Raw genomic sequence first — 14375 nt, forward strand, 5'->3', positions numbered from 1 at the left:
TTAATTATTTAGCAAATAAACTTGTGAGTTGCTCCTTACTCTGCACTCCTTTTGACTTCAGTTGGAGTCGAGTCCTCAGTACCATGCAGACAGTGTTCAGTAATTCACAGAATCAGGCCCTTAATGAGTCAGCCTGGGATTCCTTCTGCAGTATTGCCAACCCCAAGTATTCAGAAATCATGTCAGGCACCAAAAAATCATGGTATTGGTTATCAAATAATATATGCTGAGTTCTTTATATTTGCCTTTAGGTTTCTGAACATTTGGGGTATGCTCAAATCATATTGCCAAGCTTTTCTCTGCAAATTACTTTTTAAAAAAATGAGAGCTGAGATGCTCACATAATGTGATGAGTCAGCTCTGAGTTACCCCTGAGCCTGTTTAAACCTGATAAGTCATCCCTGAGCCAGAGAGTGTGATGAGTCATCAGAGGCAATTTGCTGCAGGTCTTGTGATAAGGCCTGTGCCATTTAACCAGGGTTCAGCCAAACCACTGGTGAGGACTCACTCACCTGATCCCAAAGCAGGTACATAAGCGCTAAGCAAAGCAGTCTCTCCACTCTCTTCAACATTATTACTTGACTAGGAGCAGTCTCATTGCTTAGTAGTTCTGACATGACAGCTTGCCTGTGCTCCTGCTTTAGCTCATCCCTGTTTTCACACTAGCCAGTCTGAGCTTCAACCTATGTCTGCTTCTGCCTCAGCCAGCCATGGAGCTATTCTGAGATGTAATCACAGGATTCCAGGAGCTGGGGCTTTATGGAATACACCAAATATTGTAAGACTCCTGATAAAATCATGAGAGTTGGCAACTCTAATCTGCTTATTCAGAAGTGTGTATAAGGATTTATAATGAGAGACCTAGACCTTGGGGCAGTTCTAAGTAGATCAGTGTTCAATTCAAGCACACTTTCTTTTGTTTGATCATTTTCCAGTGTCCCATAGTGTCCTAACTGAAATGAGCTTGGTCGAAATTCCATTCCTCACCCCCCTAGGAATTAAAAAACAACAGAACAAGACACTGAAAAATAATTAATTTTGAAACTGAACTAATATCAAACAATGTTAGTCAACAAGTCAGGTAACTGCTAGCTCAGCCACAGGATATCTCTTATTACCCTCTGGTTTGTCAATCCACAGAGGATGTTAATATTCTACTTTTAGCTCTGTACTTATGTTTGGATCTTACAAATGCAAATATTCATCACTATTCTTAAACCCCTCCTCAAGACTTATTTCTGCCTTGGTGCCTATAGTAAATTGTCAACAGATAATGGCCAGGCATGTGGTCAGTAGGGCTTACTGAGATCACTACTTCTTTTGTTTGTTTATATCATTTTAATAAATTGACTCAAAACCTGCTTATTGTGTATGTAACCACCTGTTCCCATTATTGTTACCTTCACCCTCCCTTCCATACTCATTTGTTACATCTTGTCGTAAATAAGACTGTGAAGTCTTTGGGGTAGGGACTTGCTCTCTTTATTTGTTTGTGCAGTGCTGAGCACATTTGTTTTTAATTCTTTATATTGTAATAGTACCATATAGGATCAGAGCCCATTCACTATATGAACATAGAACAAGAGACAGTCACTGCCTCCAAAGAACTTACAATCTAAGATATACAAGACAGATAAAGAGTGGAAAAGGGTCCAGTGGTTAGGGCAGTTGGGACTCAGGAGAGGCTGGTTCAAGTCCCTGCACCACCCCAGACTTCCTATGTGACCTTGGGCAAGTCACTCTCCCTCTGCCTTAGTTGTAAAAGGGGATGATCGTACTTCCTTTCTTCAGAGATTGTTCTGATGATAAATACATTAAAGAGAGTGAGGTGCTCAACTACTACAGGATGTGATACAATTAAATACCTAGGGCAGATAGATTGTCCCTGTTTTACAGGTAGGGAACAGAAGCAACAGAGGACAAATTTTCAAAGGTGTTCAAGTGCCTAAAGATGCTGACTTTTGATAAGCCCGCTTGGTGCCTAGCCCCTAAGTGACTTGCCCAAGATTACAGAGGCGGTGGTAGAGCCAGGAATTAAACTCGCATTTCCTGAGACCCAGCCCAGCACCTTGGCCACAAGACTATCATGCTGCAATCCTGATTGGGACCTTTGGGTGCTGCTGTAATACTAACAATAATAGCTGTCAAAAAGCAAAGGCTTTCTTATGGGTTCAGAGAACTATTTAGGCAGAGTAATATCTACCCAAACAGTTATTTCAGAGGCAACAAAAATGTTAATGCAGCTGCTAGTTTATCTTCTTATTTATCATGTTCCTAGAAACTGGGAGGCCAGTGAAGATAGATCTTTGTCTTGTTATATATCATGAATGCAGATGGGCTGGCTAGAGCAGTGACAGATAAAACAAAATGAACCTGCCGTGCTGGGTTTCTAATAAGATAAATTGGCTTTTCCATAACTGATTCCCCACAAGGAAAAAAGCTTCCTTCAGCGCATAGTTCAAGCATGAGAGAAGTGCAGAGTTTCTTTCAGCTTTATTGTGAATAGGAAGAAACAAATTAATTAGACCACCAGCCTGGTCTCCTAAAAACCTCAGCCTCTCTTGAACACCTTCCCTGCCGTGAGTTACAGTTCTCTTCCCCAGAGACTCAGGTTATTTCTGCCTGGTAGGCTCACCAGCATTTTGCCATGGAACTACTGCTGGACAACTAAGCCTTGCTGATGCACTGCTTGCAGTCACTGCCTCCCTTAATAATAGTGGCAGCATTCAATGTGCTATGATGTCTGATTATATGCTAGAGGGTTTTTTTACCCTATCCCATCTAGGTGCTGTGTGGAGTCTATCCACCTTCCCACAGAACACACAGCATATGTTTTTATGTCCCATGAAGCTAATTATATATGCTGGATGTTCAGCAGAGGATGTAAATTTTCAGTGCAAAGGCAGAGGAGTTCGTCTCCTATAAACAGGAAGGGGAGTTGTGTGTTTCATTTCCCATGCTGAATTCGAAACTCGCATTGAACATTCTGAGGCACACTTTAAAGCATTTAATCAGTGAATAGGGTTAAATTTCTTTTTCACTACCTCAGGAAAGAAGCAATGCAGCTGCAGGAGATTTAGTGCCAGCATTCACATAAGGTATTTGAGCCCTGAGCACTTTGTGAAGCTGTTTTTATGTTGGCAATATGTGAAGCTGTTAGGCAGGCTGGTAGGATCAACAATGTACATGAACAGCTGTTTGGAGTATTAGGGGTGTGTGCTCGGAGTTCTCTTTCTCTTTCCATCTTCAGTACTACTTGAAATGTTTGTTTTTTCAGATGTGAGGTTGGCACCACTCACTGGTCCCAATGCAATGAGACTCCGGTGAAGTTTGCTCGTTTCCCTGTCACGGGTTTGATAGAAGGTCGCTCCTATATATTCCGAGTCCGAGCTGTGAATAAAGCTGGAATAAGCATACCATCCCGGGTTTCTGAGCCTGTGGCAGCTCTGGATCCTGCTGACAGAGCTAGGCTTAGAAGTAAGAGTTTTTCAATATATTCCCTATGACATTTGTTCTCAACTAGGGGTACACATACCACTGGGAGTTTGCAGAGGTCTTCCATGGGGTACAACTCATCTAGATATCTGCCTAGTTTTACAACAGGCTACATAAAAAGCACTACAGAAGTCAATACAAACTAAAATTTCATATAGACGATTACTTGTTTATATTGCTCTATATACTATACATTGAAATGCACGGACAATATTTATATTCCAAATGATAAAAACGAGAAAGTAAGCAATTTCTCAGTAAGAGTGCACTGTGACACTTTCAAATTTTTGTCTGATTTTGTAAGCAAGTAGTTTTTAAGTGAGGTGAAACTTGGGGTACGCAAGACAAATCAGACTCCTATAAAGGATACATTAGTCTGGAAAGGTTGAGAGCCACTGCCCTAAGAGGCTTAGGAAATTTTACTTCTGCAAGAATATATGCACATTTGTTTTGTAAGTCCTCAAAGTTTCCACAAGAGGGAGTAATGCAAAAACAAAATATCATCTTTTGTAAACTTGGATTTGCCAAGAAAACCCCCCAAACTTAAAGGCTGAACGTTCTCGCCAAAGCTTGTCTTTTTGTTATCTGAAATACAAAGCTGTGTACTTACAGAAAATTAAAAAAAAGGAGCAGAGCAGTTTCTTGGAGAGTGCTGCTTTTGTTTTATTTGCAGATTCCATGAATAGTCTCTTGCTGTGTAGCAGGTGAGGGAGCCTAATTCAATCAAAGCCATGGAGTAACACCGGCATAAAACTGGAGTAGGCCAGTGGAGAATCAAGCTCAAACACTTTACTTGAAATTTAATGTTTTGTGAGTCACACTCCTTATCCTCTGGACTGCCAGTTTTGTTTTTTCAATGACAAAAAGACCTTCCAAGCGCTGATGGTAGATTTTTATTTAAATGTTTATTTTTACTTCCAAGTATCCATCCCATGCTGAAACACAAGCCTAAAGTCCAGGTCTTCCCACTCTGTTCTGAAGTTTTTGTCATTAAAACAAGTCAGGGTGAGGGAAATACTGTACTGAACCCTGTCCTCAGTTGTTCAAATGGCATGCGGAGCCACAGAAGTGATGCCACAGGGGTTGCCAGCCAGCGCTGTAGTCAGATGACCAAAATACCCCACTTGAAATGAAAGAAAAGGAAATGTTAGGGAAAGGCTCTGGCTCTAAATGCCCAGGAAAGTTAATTGCCACCTTGCTCAGAGAGGAGTTGTGCAACCTGGGACTTGGGAGGCATTGTTCTATTGTTTTCTTGTTGGGGAGAGTGGAAAGACAAGACTTGGAATGAGTGAGGAGCTTGTCCATGAGAAGGAAGCCTGATCTACATAGCATGCTCCCCTCCTCTTTGTTGTCTCTCCCCTTCCTCACCTCCATGCTGCCCCTCACTTAGTCTATCTTACTCCTGGATGATCCTCTCTTCAATCCCCTTCTTTTCTTCTCTTTTTTCTACCTTTCATGGCCCTGCAGCAATTCAGAAAAGTAACTCAGCAGATCTGACTTTCATCTGTGAGGAGATCTGCTACTCCAAGGTGAAGGTGCATTGAACAGGTTAATAGTCTAATAGGCAGAACAACGCACTGGACTGGCAGAGAGAAAATCTGGGAGACTTTCCCAGTTCCTGGGTCAATCTAATAACCATTGCAGGATTTCTGCCACTTAGAATAAAATGTCTTCCAGCCAGTCCATCTGTTGGTTAATGGACTCAAGCTTTCAATCTGGCCTTTGTTAATGTAGTCCATTTTCATTACTGAAACCCTGTCGGCACAGGCTCATTTTCTTGGTACAAATAAAAGAGGTTTACAGTGCAGCTAATGGGCTGCAGTGCACTACCCAATGTGTCCAGGATTTCTTAAATACTGTGTGTATAGTTTTTGTTGTTGTTGTTGTTGTTTTTAAACTGACATTTGAATAATAACTCTAAAATCATTTTTTAAAACCTTTGTCCAGAACATTCAGTATCTTTGATGGAGATTACATAAATCTCATGTCATTCCAACCATTTGCTTTGAATAGTAAATGAGTTACTTTTTCATTACTGTTTCACTCCTATAATAAATCTACTCTCTATTTCAGGTCATCCTTCCGCTCCCTGGACAGGACAGATTATTGTCACTGAGGAAGAACCTGCAGGTAAACACATATCTTCTCTTAAAAAGGTCTGACCTAACGCTGATTGAAGTCAATGGAAAGACTTGTACTGACTTCAATGGGCTTTCGATTGGACCCAAAGTCCTTTACAGTTAAAATCTCTGTAGCCTAAAATACCTTTGAGGTTAGCTGTCATGGCTTATATTATTTAGGTCTAAATAAATAAACATGAAAACAATTTATGCAAATTCCAAAACAGTATTTAGTTATTTTTAATTCTGCTATTTTTTAAAGAAATCAGACCCCAAAACAGTGAGATCCGCATGAGATACTTGATTTATGCTTTCATCAGGATAATGATTCAGAAATGCAAATAAGTCAGTGCACATTTTGAGGAATTATAAAATCACTTAGCTTTGAAATTATCTGACTTGACAGAAATAAGTCTATTGATGTTTTCTCAGGAGTACCTGGGGTAGGGCTAGGGACTCGGCTAACCTAGCTACCTGATTCAAACATAAACTTCCTTCTCTTCTGTCCTGTTCTACAGAGGGTGTTGTTCCTGGCCCACCTTCAGACCTCCATGTTATTGAAGCCACCAAGAACTATGTTGTGCTCAGCTGGAAACCCCCTGGAGAACGGGGTCATGAGGGTGTCATGTACTTTGTGGAAAAGGTAAAATCGTGGCATCAAAGTAAAGAGAAGTGTCATCATCTTAAAAGTTTGCTCTGCCATCTTGTCTAATCTTCCCAAGCTACTCTACCCTTTATACTGAGACTTTCAGACTATTGTCTTTTCCATATTCAAAGAGCAAAACATGTACACTCAGTCTAGATGACTTTTACTGTTGATTGAGGAAAACCACAGAAAAAAAAGAACAAAGATAAAATCTCCACGGAAGTGAAAGCAGAGTGTGCCTCTCACTTGAACTACATCATGGGCCCACCTCTTAACAGATAGACTTTCTACATAAGGGTGCAGTACAGGGAAAGGAGGTATGTGTAGGATTCTGACCTGTGTAAATAAGGTTAGTCTTGTGGAAGGTCTGGGTTCACACTGTGGCTGGAGATGTTCCTCAGGAGGGCCATTTGGCATCAACTTTTCTTTTCCTTCTTCATCTGTATTCTCACATTCATCCTCTATAGTAATATTTTCATTGGCTGATAACAAGCACAACACATTTATTTTCCAGTCATACACAATCATCAGTCTTAATTTTAGTGCCCTCTCTTTTCTGAATCTTTGTGTTGTACCTGCTGGCCAATGTAATTCTTAATTTTCTCCCTTTTTAGCTCTTCCAGGTCTGTTACTGCTCCCCAAATCCTCCTGACAATGCTTGTTTTTTTCCCCCTTTTTGTTCCCTACTGATCTAGGCGTAAAATCATGAGAGACATACTTTGTGGGTTCTTTACTTTGTGAATCTGGTAAATCAAATCTAATTAGCAAAGTACATTTAAAGAATGATGAATTTTCTGTACAACGGACTGTGGTATACATGACAGAAGAAAATCTGCAACACAGCGTGGCAGGGTTCTGCCTCTGTTTTTTACCATCATGCCCTTTTAAGCGTCTGCACAAGTAAATGTTTTGCTAGCCCATTGAATGCTGAGTGACAGACTGCAGATGTGGTGTGTGCTACTAACGCTTTCCAGAGGAATATTTGAAATTCCTCAAACAAATAGAGGACTATTTAGGTAACCCACATTGAATGAACATATTCTTTATTTTCTCAATAATATTGGTAGCAGAAGTGTTCGTCATATGCAATACTTCTGGCCACCTGGAATAAGCATCAGCCACAAATTCAATTCACTTGCTTTTCCCTCCCCCGCCCCTGAAAAATCAAGGCCATATTGTGGCTGATCATGACCTAGTACATAAGGGAAGGGAGAAAGTGCAAGGAACCACTTCCACTTTGAAGCCCTTCACAGCAGCCTCCAACAATCACATTCTTTGGATTTAGAAGAGAGCAGGGACTGCACATTGCTAGTGTATTCTGTGCTGCAGTCCACCCTGAAAGGATGTTCTGGAGTGGCCAGAGAGCTCCAAGAAGCACTGTAGTGATGTTACTGTTTTGCACCTCTGATGGTACTGGACACCTTTCTGTGAAAGATGCTTCTTTTCCCTTCCTGAAAATTCTACAGCCAAAGCAAGAACTGGAGCACTGATCCCAGGATATGATGCAAAATTGGTCCTCGCAGTGGTAGTGCTTCCTACGCAAAAAGAATTCTAGGATGTATCAGCTATGACATAGTGAAAACAGGAAGCCTTTAGGAATGGATGATCACTCGGAGAACTCATGAGGTGGGAAGTCTATTTACACATTCTGAGGCCTGGCCAAGAAGAAGAAGAATGTGGCTCCCCATCTTTCATAACAGCTGTGGGGTTGGTAGTCAGATGGAACTTCTTGGCAGTCTAGATTGTCTGCTAAGTTCTGTGCATTGAATAAATCTGTCCTAATGGCTGTTTCTTGTTTTGAATGTAGTGTACTGCAGGCACAGAGAACTGGCAGAGAGTGAACACTGAGATCCCTGTAAAGTCTCCTCGCTTTGCTGTTTTTGACCTGGCTGAAGGGAAATCTTACAGTTTCCGTGTTCGCTGTTGTAATTCAGCTGGCATTGGTGAGCCCTCAGAAGCAACTGAAGCTACTGTGGTGGGTGACAAACTTGGTAAGTGTATAATCGGACATATTATCCTCTGTCTGTGGCAACCCTTTAAGAGCATCGGGTAGTTATTTTGCTTGAAGCAGACACATGGATGCTCCATAATTGATACAACTGTGAATGGTAGACAGTGATTTGTTCTTTATTTCATTGTTCATTGTGACTTGAATTGGGGATCCTTTAGTATATATTGAGGTGGCAGATGCTAACCAAGGGCATCAAAGGCTTCAAATAATCATGCAAATAACTGCAAAGACCACAAATAATAATAAAAAAATGACAATTTTTTTGGATAAAAAATGTTTTATTTCATTTGAAAATTTTCACAGAAAAGAATTTCCCAGATTTGACCAACTCTAATTGTTTTTATTTTATCAAATTATGCAATCTAAACCAAAACTAAATCTTATACTTCTAAAGTTGATACAGGGACTTCTTGTGGAGGAAAATCCAAGATAGTAGCCACAATAGAGTAATGCTGGCTACTTTAGAAGCTTTAGAAGTTGAGGGCTGACTTCTACTCAGAGTTGTACTAGTGTAAATTTGGAATATAGAAACTCAGATGAAGTCATTGGAGTTGCTTGGATTCACACGTTCATAATCAAGAGCAGAATGTGATCCTCATTTTGATGCTGGTAAATTTTACCCTTATTGGTCACTAATTTATTTTTATTTGTCCCTCTAGATATTCCCAAAGCCCCAGGCCGTATTATACCAACCAGGAATACAGATACCTCAGTGGTTGTCACTTGGACAGAATCTAAAGATGCCAAGGAGTTGGTTGGGTACTATGTAGAAGCAAGCATAGCTGGATCTGGCCATTGGGAACCAAGCAATAACAATCCAGTGAAAGGCACAAGGTAGTGGACATAAAAACATGGAAAGCAGGTTTGCTGGTCCCCAAGCATGGCAAGTTTGTTTGCTGCTTTACCTACTTTATGGCTATAACAATAATAGTATAACTAGTATTATGGTAGCAAACTAAGGTCTGAATCAAGACTGGGGCCACATTTCACTAGGTGCAATACAAACTTATATTAAATCATGGTCTCTGACCCCAAAAAACTTACAAGCTAATTTGAATTCAGAGGCAACAAATAAGTGTAACAAACAAACAGAAAAGGGAAGTGGCAGCAAGCAAGGGAAGAACCAGAGTAACAAATAGGTTAGCTATTGTACAATAGTACAAAATAGTAAGATAAAGAATGAGTGCGCTTGCAAACTTAGAAAACTAGATTGCATGGTGTTTGGGAGCAAAGCTCTCAGTTTTGAAGGGCAATGGTAAATATTTCTAGAACTGTATAACTAATATGACACCAGCAAATGTGCCTGCTTTCCCTCCAACTGCCCTTCCTGTCACTGCTATTTCACTTTTATCATCAAAGAGACTCATGAGCACATTAGAAAATTCCATGCTACATTGCAAATGTACTAATTCCTTGCATACACAACTCACATCCTTTATTCATACTAAATTCATTCTGTCAGTCAATGAAGTTACTCCAGATTTACACCTTCATAAATTAAACCAAAATTTGTCCTAACAGGAATTTTGCCTGAGTAAGAATCTAAGAATCAGGCTCTTAATTAGCAAATTCTGAGCTGATCCTGGTTACACTGCTGTAAATCCAGAGAAATTCCATTGAATTCAAGGGAGTTATTGAATATTTATGTTGTAATCGACAGCCAGCTCTGGCTTATTATAACCTATTATAATAACTGATTAATATTGTTAACATTACAATTATTAGCCACCATGATAGAGAATTATTATTTATTTGTATAACTAGCATGCTTGGGTTCCAGTCAGCATTGAGGGGCTTTCGTTGTATTGAAGACTTTACAAACACAGAGTAAAAGATGGTCCCTGCCATGAAACACTTACAACCATTACTATTTATTATGTGATAGTGTAATGAAGATGTTGCCTGGGCAAAAATGTACATCAACCTTCTGTCCACTATTGACTCCTCTATTTAAACGTTAAGGAGGTTGCTGTGTGATGTTTAGAAGCAAGAAATTGAAGCTGAAATTCTGACATCTTTTTTTTCTGCTCTTATTCCCTATAGTTACTGTAACTTTCATGGTTAATTGTAATTTTTCTAGTATGGTTGAAGACAAATTCTAGCAGAAACTCATACTAGCCACATAACTTTACACCTAGCTTTATAAGCATGGCACTGAAGCAGACAGGTCTAGGTCTTGCAAGTCTTTGTGATGTACCTGTTGAGAAGTACAAGCGTGAGCAGATGCTGCGTGTGGGTGCAATTAAGTCTGTGTACTCCTCTGCACTGAGCAGAAGGAAGCTACCCCCTGACACAGCAACTTCCATACTCTCATAAGCTCAAGGAAAAAAGTGGTAGGTGTTAGAGAATGGGCATGTCTCAGGAGACATGAGTTCGATCCTTGTTATGCAATTAGGGTGCTTAGCTGTGCCCTCCATTCTTTGACCTTTCTCCTCCTACTAGGCAGAAGTAATTGATTGCTTACTGAGAAGTGCTCCTTATCCTGCCCATCACATTATAACTTGTACTTATCCCTGCCCTGCCACTATCCATACTTGGGCTGTGCAAGATCAATCCCATAGGGGGTTAATACGGCAATTAAATGAATATTTCATTTTTAAAAGGAGCAATGATCATTAACTTCTTCACAAAAAGTAACATACTCATTTTATTTTTCCATATTTCACCTCTGTTTGCACACTTCCATAAGCCTCACTTTTAAGAGACAGAATCCTTAAATTAGCATAAGAACTGCTCACATACAGATCAGTTTGACAGTCATTTCCAGACATTATTACTGAAACAAACCTACTTGCTTCCTTGAGATAAAATTTCATATTAGCCTTCTTGCTGATATCCGAGTCTCCTTTGTATGTTGTCTCACTGCAGTATAGCTACTAAAGGGGTGAAATCCTGGTCAATGGAAAACTCCCATTCACTACAGCGGGTAAGGGTTTTCTAAGTGTTCCTTTACTGTTTTGCTTTAGATTCATTTGCCATGGACTCCTCACTGGTGAGAACTACATTTTCCGAGTCAGAGCTGTTAATGCAGCTGGACTCAGTGAATATTCACAGGAATCAGAGCCTATTGAAGTCAAAGCAGCCATTGGTAAGCTATGTTCCATTGCCATGGTCAATAGTAAACAAAAAATTGAATGATTCCAGATTTTTTTTTTCCAGTAATTATTTGTAACTAATTATGTTGTTTTACAGTATTGTCCACAGATAATGATTTTCCCATTGGTCATATCATGTGTAATGCTTCACAGCCATACTTTTACAGTCACTCAGTCACTGCGCACTTGTAGATTGTTCATCTTCACCATCCAGGCTTCCTCAGATGTTATTCATGAGCCACTGTATGAAAACGCTGTTAAGTTCACGTCATAGTTACGCTGAAAAATGGAATGCCAATCTAATTTCATATTGTGATATAAATCACCTCTAATACACATCATCCTGCGTAAAGTCAGTTCCTAAATCTAAGGGCTTGATTTATTTTCATACCTGAACCTACTAATAATGCTGTCATTCTCTTCTGTAAACCTCCTAAAGCCCTGTGCATCCTCCATACTGTTGATGAGCTATTTCTGTTTTGCCTGAACTAACATAAGGAGACTAATGAACTCACTGAACCAGAATAAATTGTATGTTTTCAACATTCTAACTCTATTTGTATCAAACTGACATACCTCCCAACCTCAGAAGACAAGTGTGGCAGAAGAAAGAGGCACTTCTAAAGATGAGCTGAAACAATCACAAATATGGGTAAAAAGATCTAATCTTAAAAGAAGTGTGGCAAGTGACAATCATTTTACTTCTATTAGCTTTCCAGATTATGGACTGTCACATCTGTGCTGTAAAATATACACCATTAAAAAAAACATTACTTGTAGTGAGAAGATTGGGAGATACTATATGTTTTTCACTTTCTTGTGAGTCGAAACATATCATAACGTCAGCAAAAATCATGTTTATTCATGTCCTGCCTGTGTTGTTCTTTGTGGTCATTTCTTCATTCAGTTGAATAAATGAAGAAAAAGGAATGATGTCTAATTCAAAATGTCTGTTATTTTCTGGCAATTGCAGGGGGAGGATTGCTTCATGGTGTGTGTCCTGAACTGAGTGGTAAAGCTGGTGGACTAACAGACTACACTACCTCCTGGGAAGGCATGCATGAGTCCTCCCAGCCTATCTTTGACACAGATGCTTTGCTAAAATGCAATGCTAAATTTAACAGACATGTGGTACCCAGTAGCTCTGATAAGCTGGAGAGTACAGGAGTCAGTGAAGTAAGAGAAACGGTTGAGAATGTTCCTACACCTTCACCACAGAAGGGAGCTGCTAAGCAGGCAAGTAAGACTCAACCTGGTGACCCTTTGGCATTGGAGAAAATGAAAGAGAAGAAAGATATAGGTGAGAGCTAATAAATAGATTTCACCATTTCAGCACATTCATCTCAGAAATTTTCATCTCTTATCATCCAAGTCACAATGGACATTCTCACCAATGATGCATCTTCCATCAAATCCATTTACATGCTCAGCTTTTCATTAAGGGTTATTATGCATGGAATGGTACGGGGAACCATTTCCCATAAAGTGTGTCTGTTGACAGCAAAACATTTAAAATCATTTACTAATTTAATAGCTTGCTTTACTTTACTTTATATATTACAGCTATGTATCCAACAATATCATGACTTCTAAATCACTTTGGTGGTATTTCTGAGGATAGCAACAAAGCTTGTATTGCATAGTCAGAGGGATTTTTAACACCTGCCAGCAATTCATTCTCTATAAGGAGTTTTGATATTCAGACTCTATGTTATATACAAAGGAAATAAAATCTTGTGAATTAATTGTTACATGATAGTGAGCAGAAACACCTCTGCTGTTATCAGATATTTTGAGTTCCTTTGTGGATTTATGCTTAGACTTCTTATACTTTAAGGTATAGTGCTAGTGAATGGTATATATTGTATTTGTTAGTTGACAGTAATACTTTAATGGAGAAAACCCATCGAGTTTGTAAGTGCACACACAGCAGTTATATGCAATCAACACTTTAGCATCAACCATACTTAAGGACACTGGGCTAGATCTTCAGCTGGTATAAACTGGTTATTCAGTAGAGCTATGCTGACACCACCTGTTAAACAGGACAATAAGAAATCAGGGGGAATTACTGTAATAAATACACAATCAGACTTTTCTTATACATCATCCACAATATATGCCCATCATTGTGATATCTGAGCACCTGTCTAAAGGTATACCTACCTACAGTTGAGTACACTTCAGCAATAGTTTCCTGCACAATATATTAAATTAAATGTAGTTAATTATTGATAGAGTTATCCTTGATTTCAAAGGCAATAGGGTTTTTTCTGCGGGTTTCCTTTACTAATTAAAAAAAGTTTTTGCTGACTGGATGATGAATTATTCTGGAAGAACATTCAGCAAATGAGGTCATTCAAAATTCTATCTGAGCTCCATCCAAAGTGAGACAAAGAGTTCCTAAGTATTGGCAACAGCTGACCTGTGGTAAATACTCTGTGTACAAATATTCCACTGACATGTATGTAGGATATATTGTAAGAAGGTGGGTGCAGTTGCAGGACTGAAGTTTCATGCTTTCTGTGTTGGTTTAAAAAAAAAAAAAGAATTGTGCTCCAGATATTTTTGAAGTAAGCTCCAGAAACAGGCCTCTTCCATTTCTGATCAGACAGCTGTGGCTGTGCTTTCCTTCAGTAAGGTAAGTTTACCCAAAGGGTGCAATGATATCATTATAACATTAAGAGACCAAAAATGAGGAAGTAGGTGGTGTTGCATTACCTCTTTTCTCATCATGGGACTGTGGTGTAAAAAAGGAACTAAAGAAAAAATTGAGTGTGGGAAAAAGTTTGGTTTCAGCAAAAGAAAACAAATCATTGCATCTCCAAAATTTTGCAAGTCTGTTATGGTTAGTTTTAGTTTCTGATCTTTCACTGTATTGAAAATGAAACCTGCTCACTTGTATGAGAGCTGCAGTTGCGACACACACTTTCACTGTGTATCAGCTCGTTTCTCAAATATCAAACACTGCTGTATAACTAATGCTTATGTAGCTTAGTTTTTTATTG

General features: G+C 39.3%; 1 protein-coding gene across 2 annotated transcripts in view; it reads left to right on the top strand.

The window, feature by feature from the left end:
• The window catches only part of MYOM1 (myomesin 1), a 105564-nt gene that overhangs the window by 46558 nt on the left and 44631 nt on the right, over positions 1-14375 (top strand). The window contains exons 12-18 of one of the 2 annotated variants that reach the window (XM_075062950.1): positions 3278-3477; positions 5569-5625; positions 6134-6258; positions 8069-8252; positions 8932-9106; positions 11239-11360; positions 12341-12667. In XM_075062950.1, coding sequence (XP_074919051.1) covers positions 3278-3477; positions 5569-5625; positions 6134-6258; positions 8069-8252; positions 8932-9106; positions 11239-11360; positions 12341-12667 — 1190 coding nt within the window. The remainder of the gene's footprint in view (positions 1-3277; positions 3478-5568; positions 5626-6133; positions 6259-8068; positions 8253-8931; positions 9107-11238; positions 11361-12340; positions 12668-14375) is intronic. The other variant, XM_075062951.1, reaches the window with a different exon arrangement.

This window comes from Chelonoidis abingdonii, chromosome 2 (genome assembly GCF_003597395.2).
Source record: "Chelonoidis abingdonii isolate Lonesome George chromosome 2, CheloAbing_2.0, whole genome shotgun sequence".
In the NCBI taxonomy this organism is placed as follows: domain Eukaryota; kingdom Metazoa; phylum Chordata; order Testudines; family Testudinidae; genus Chelonoidis; species Chelonoidis abingdonii.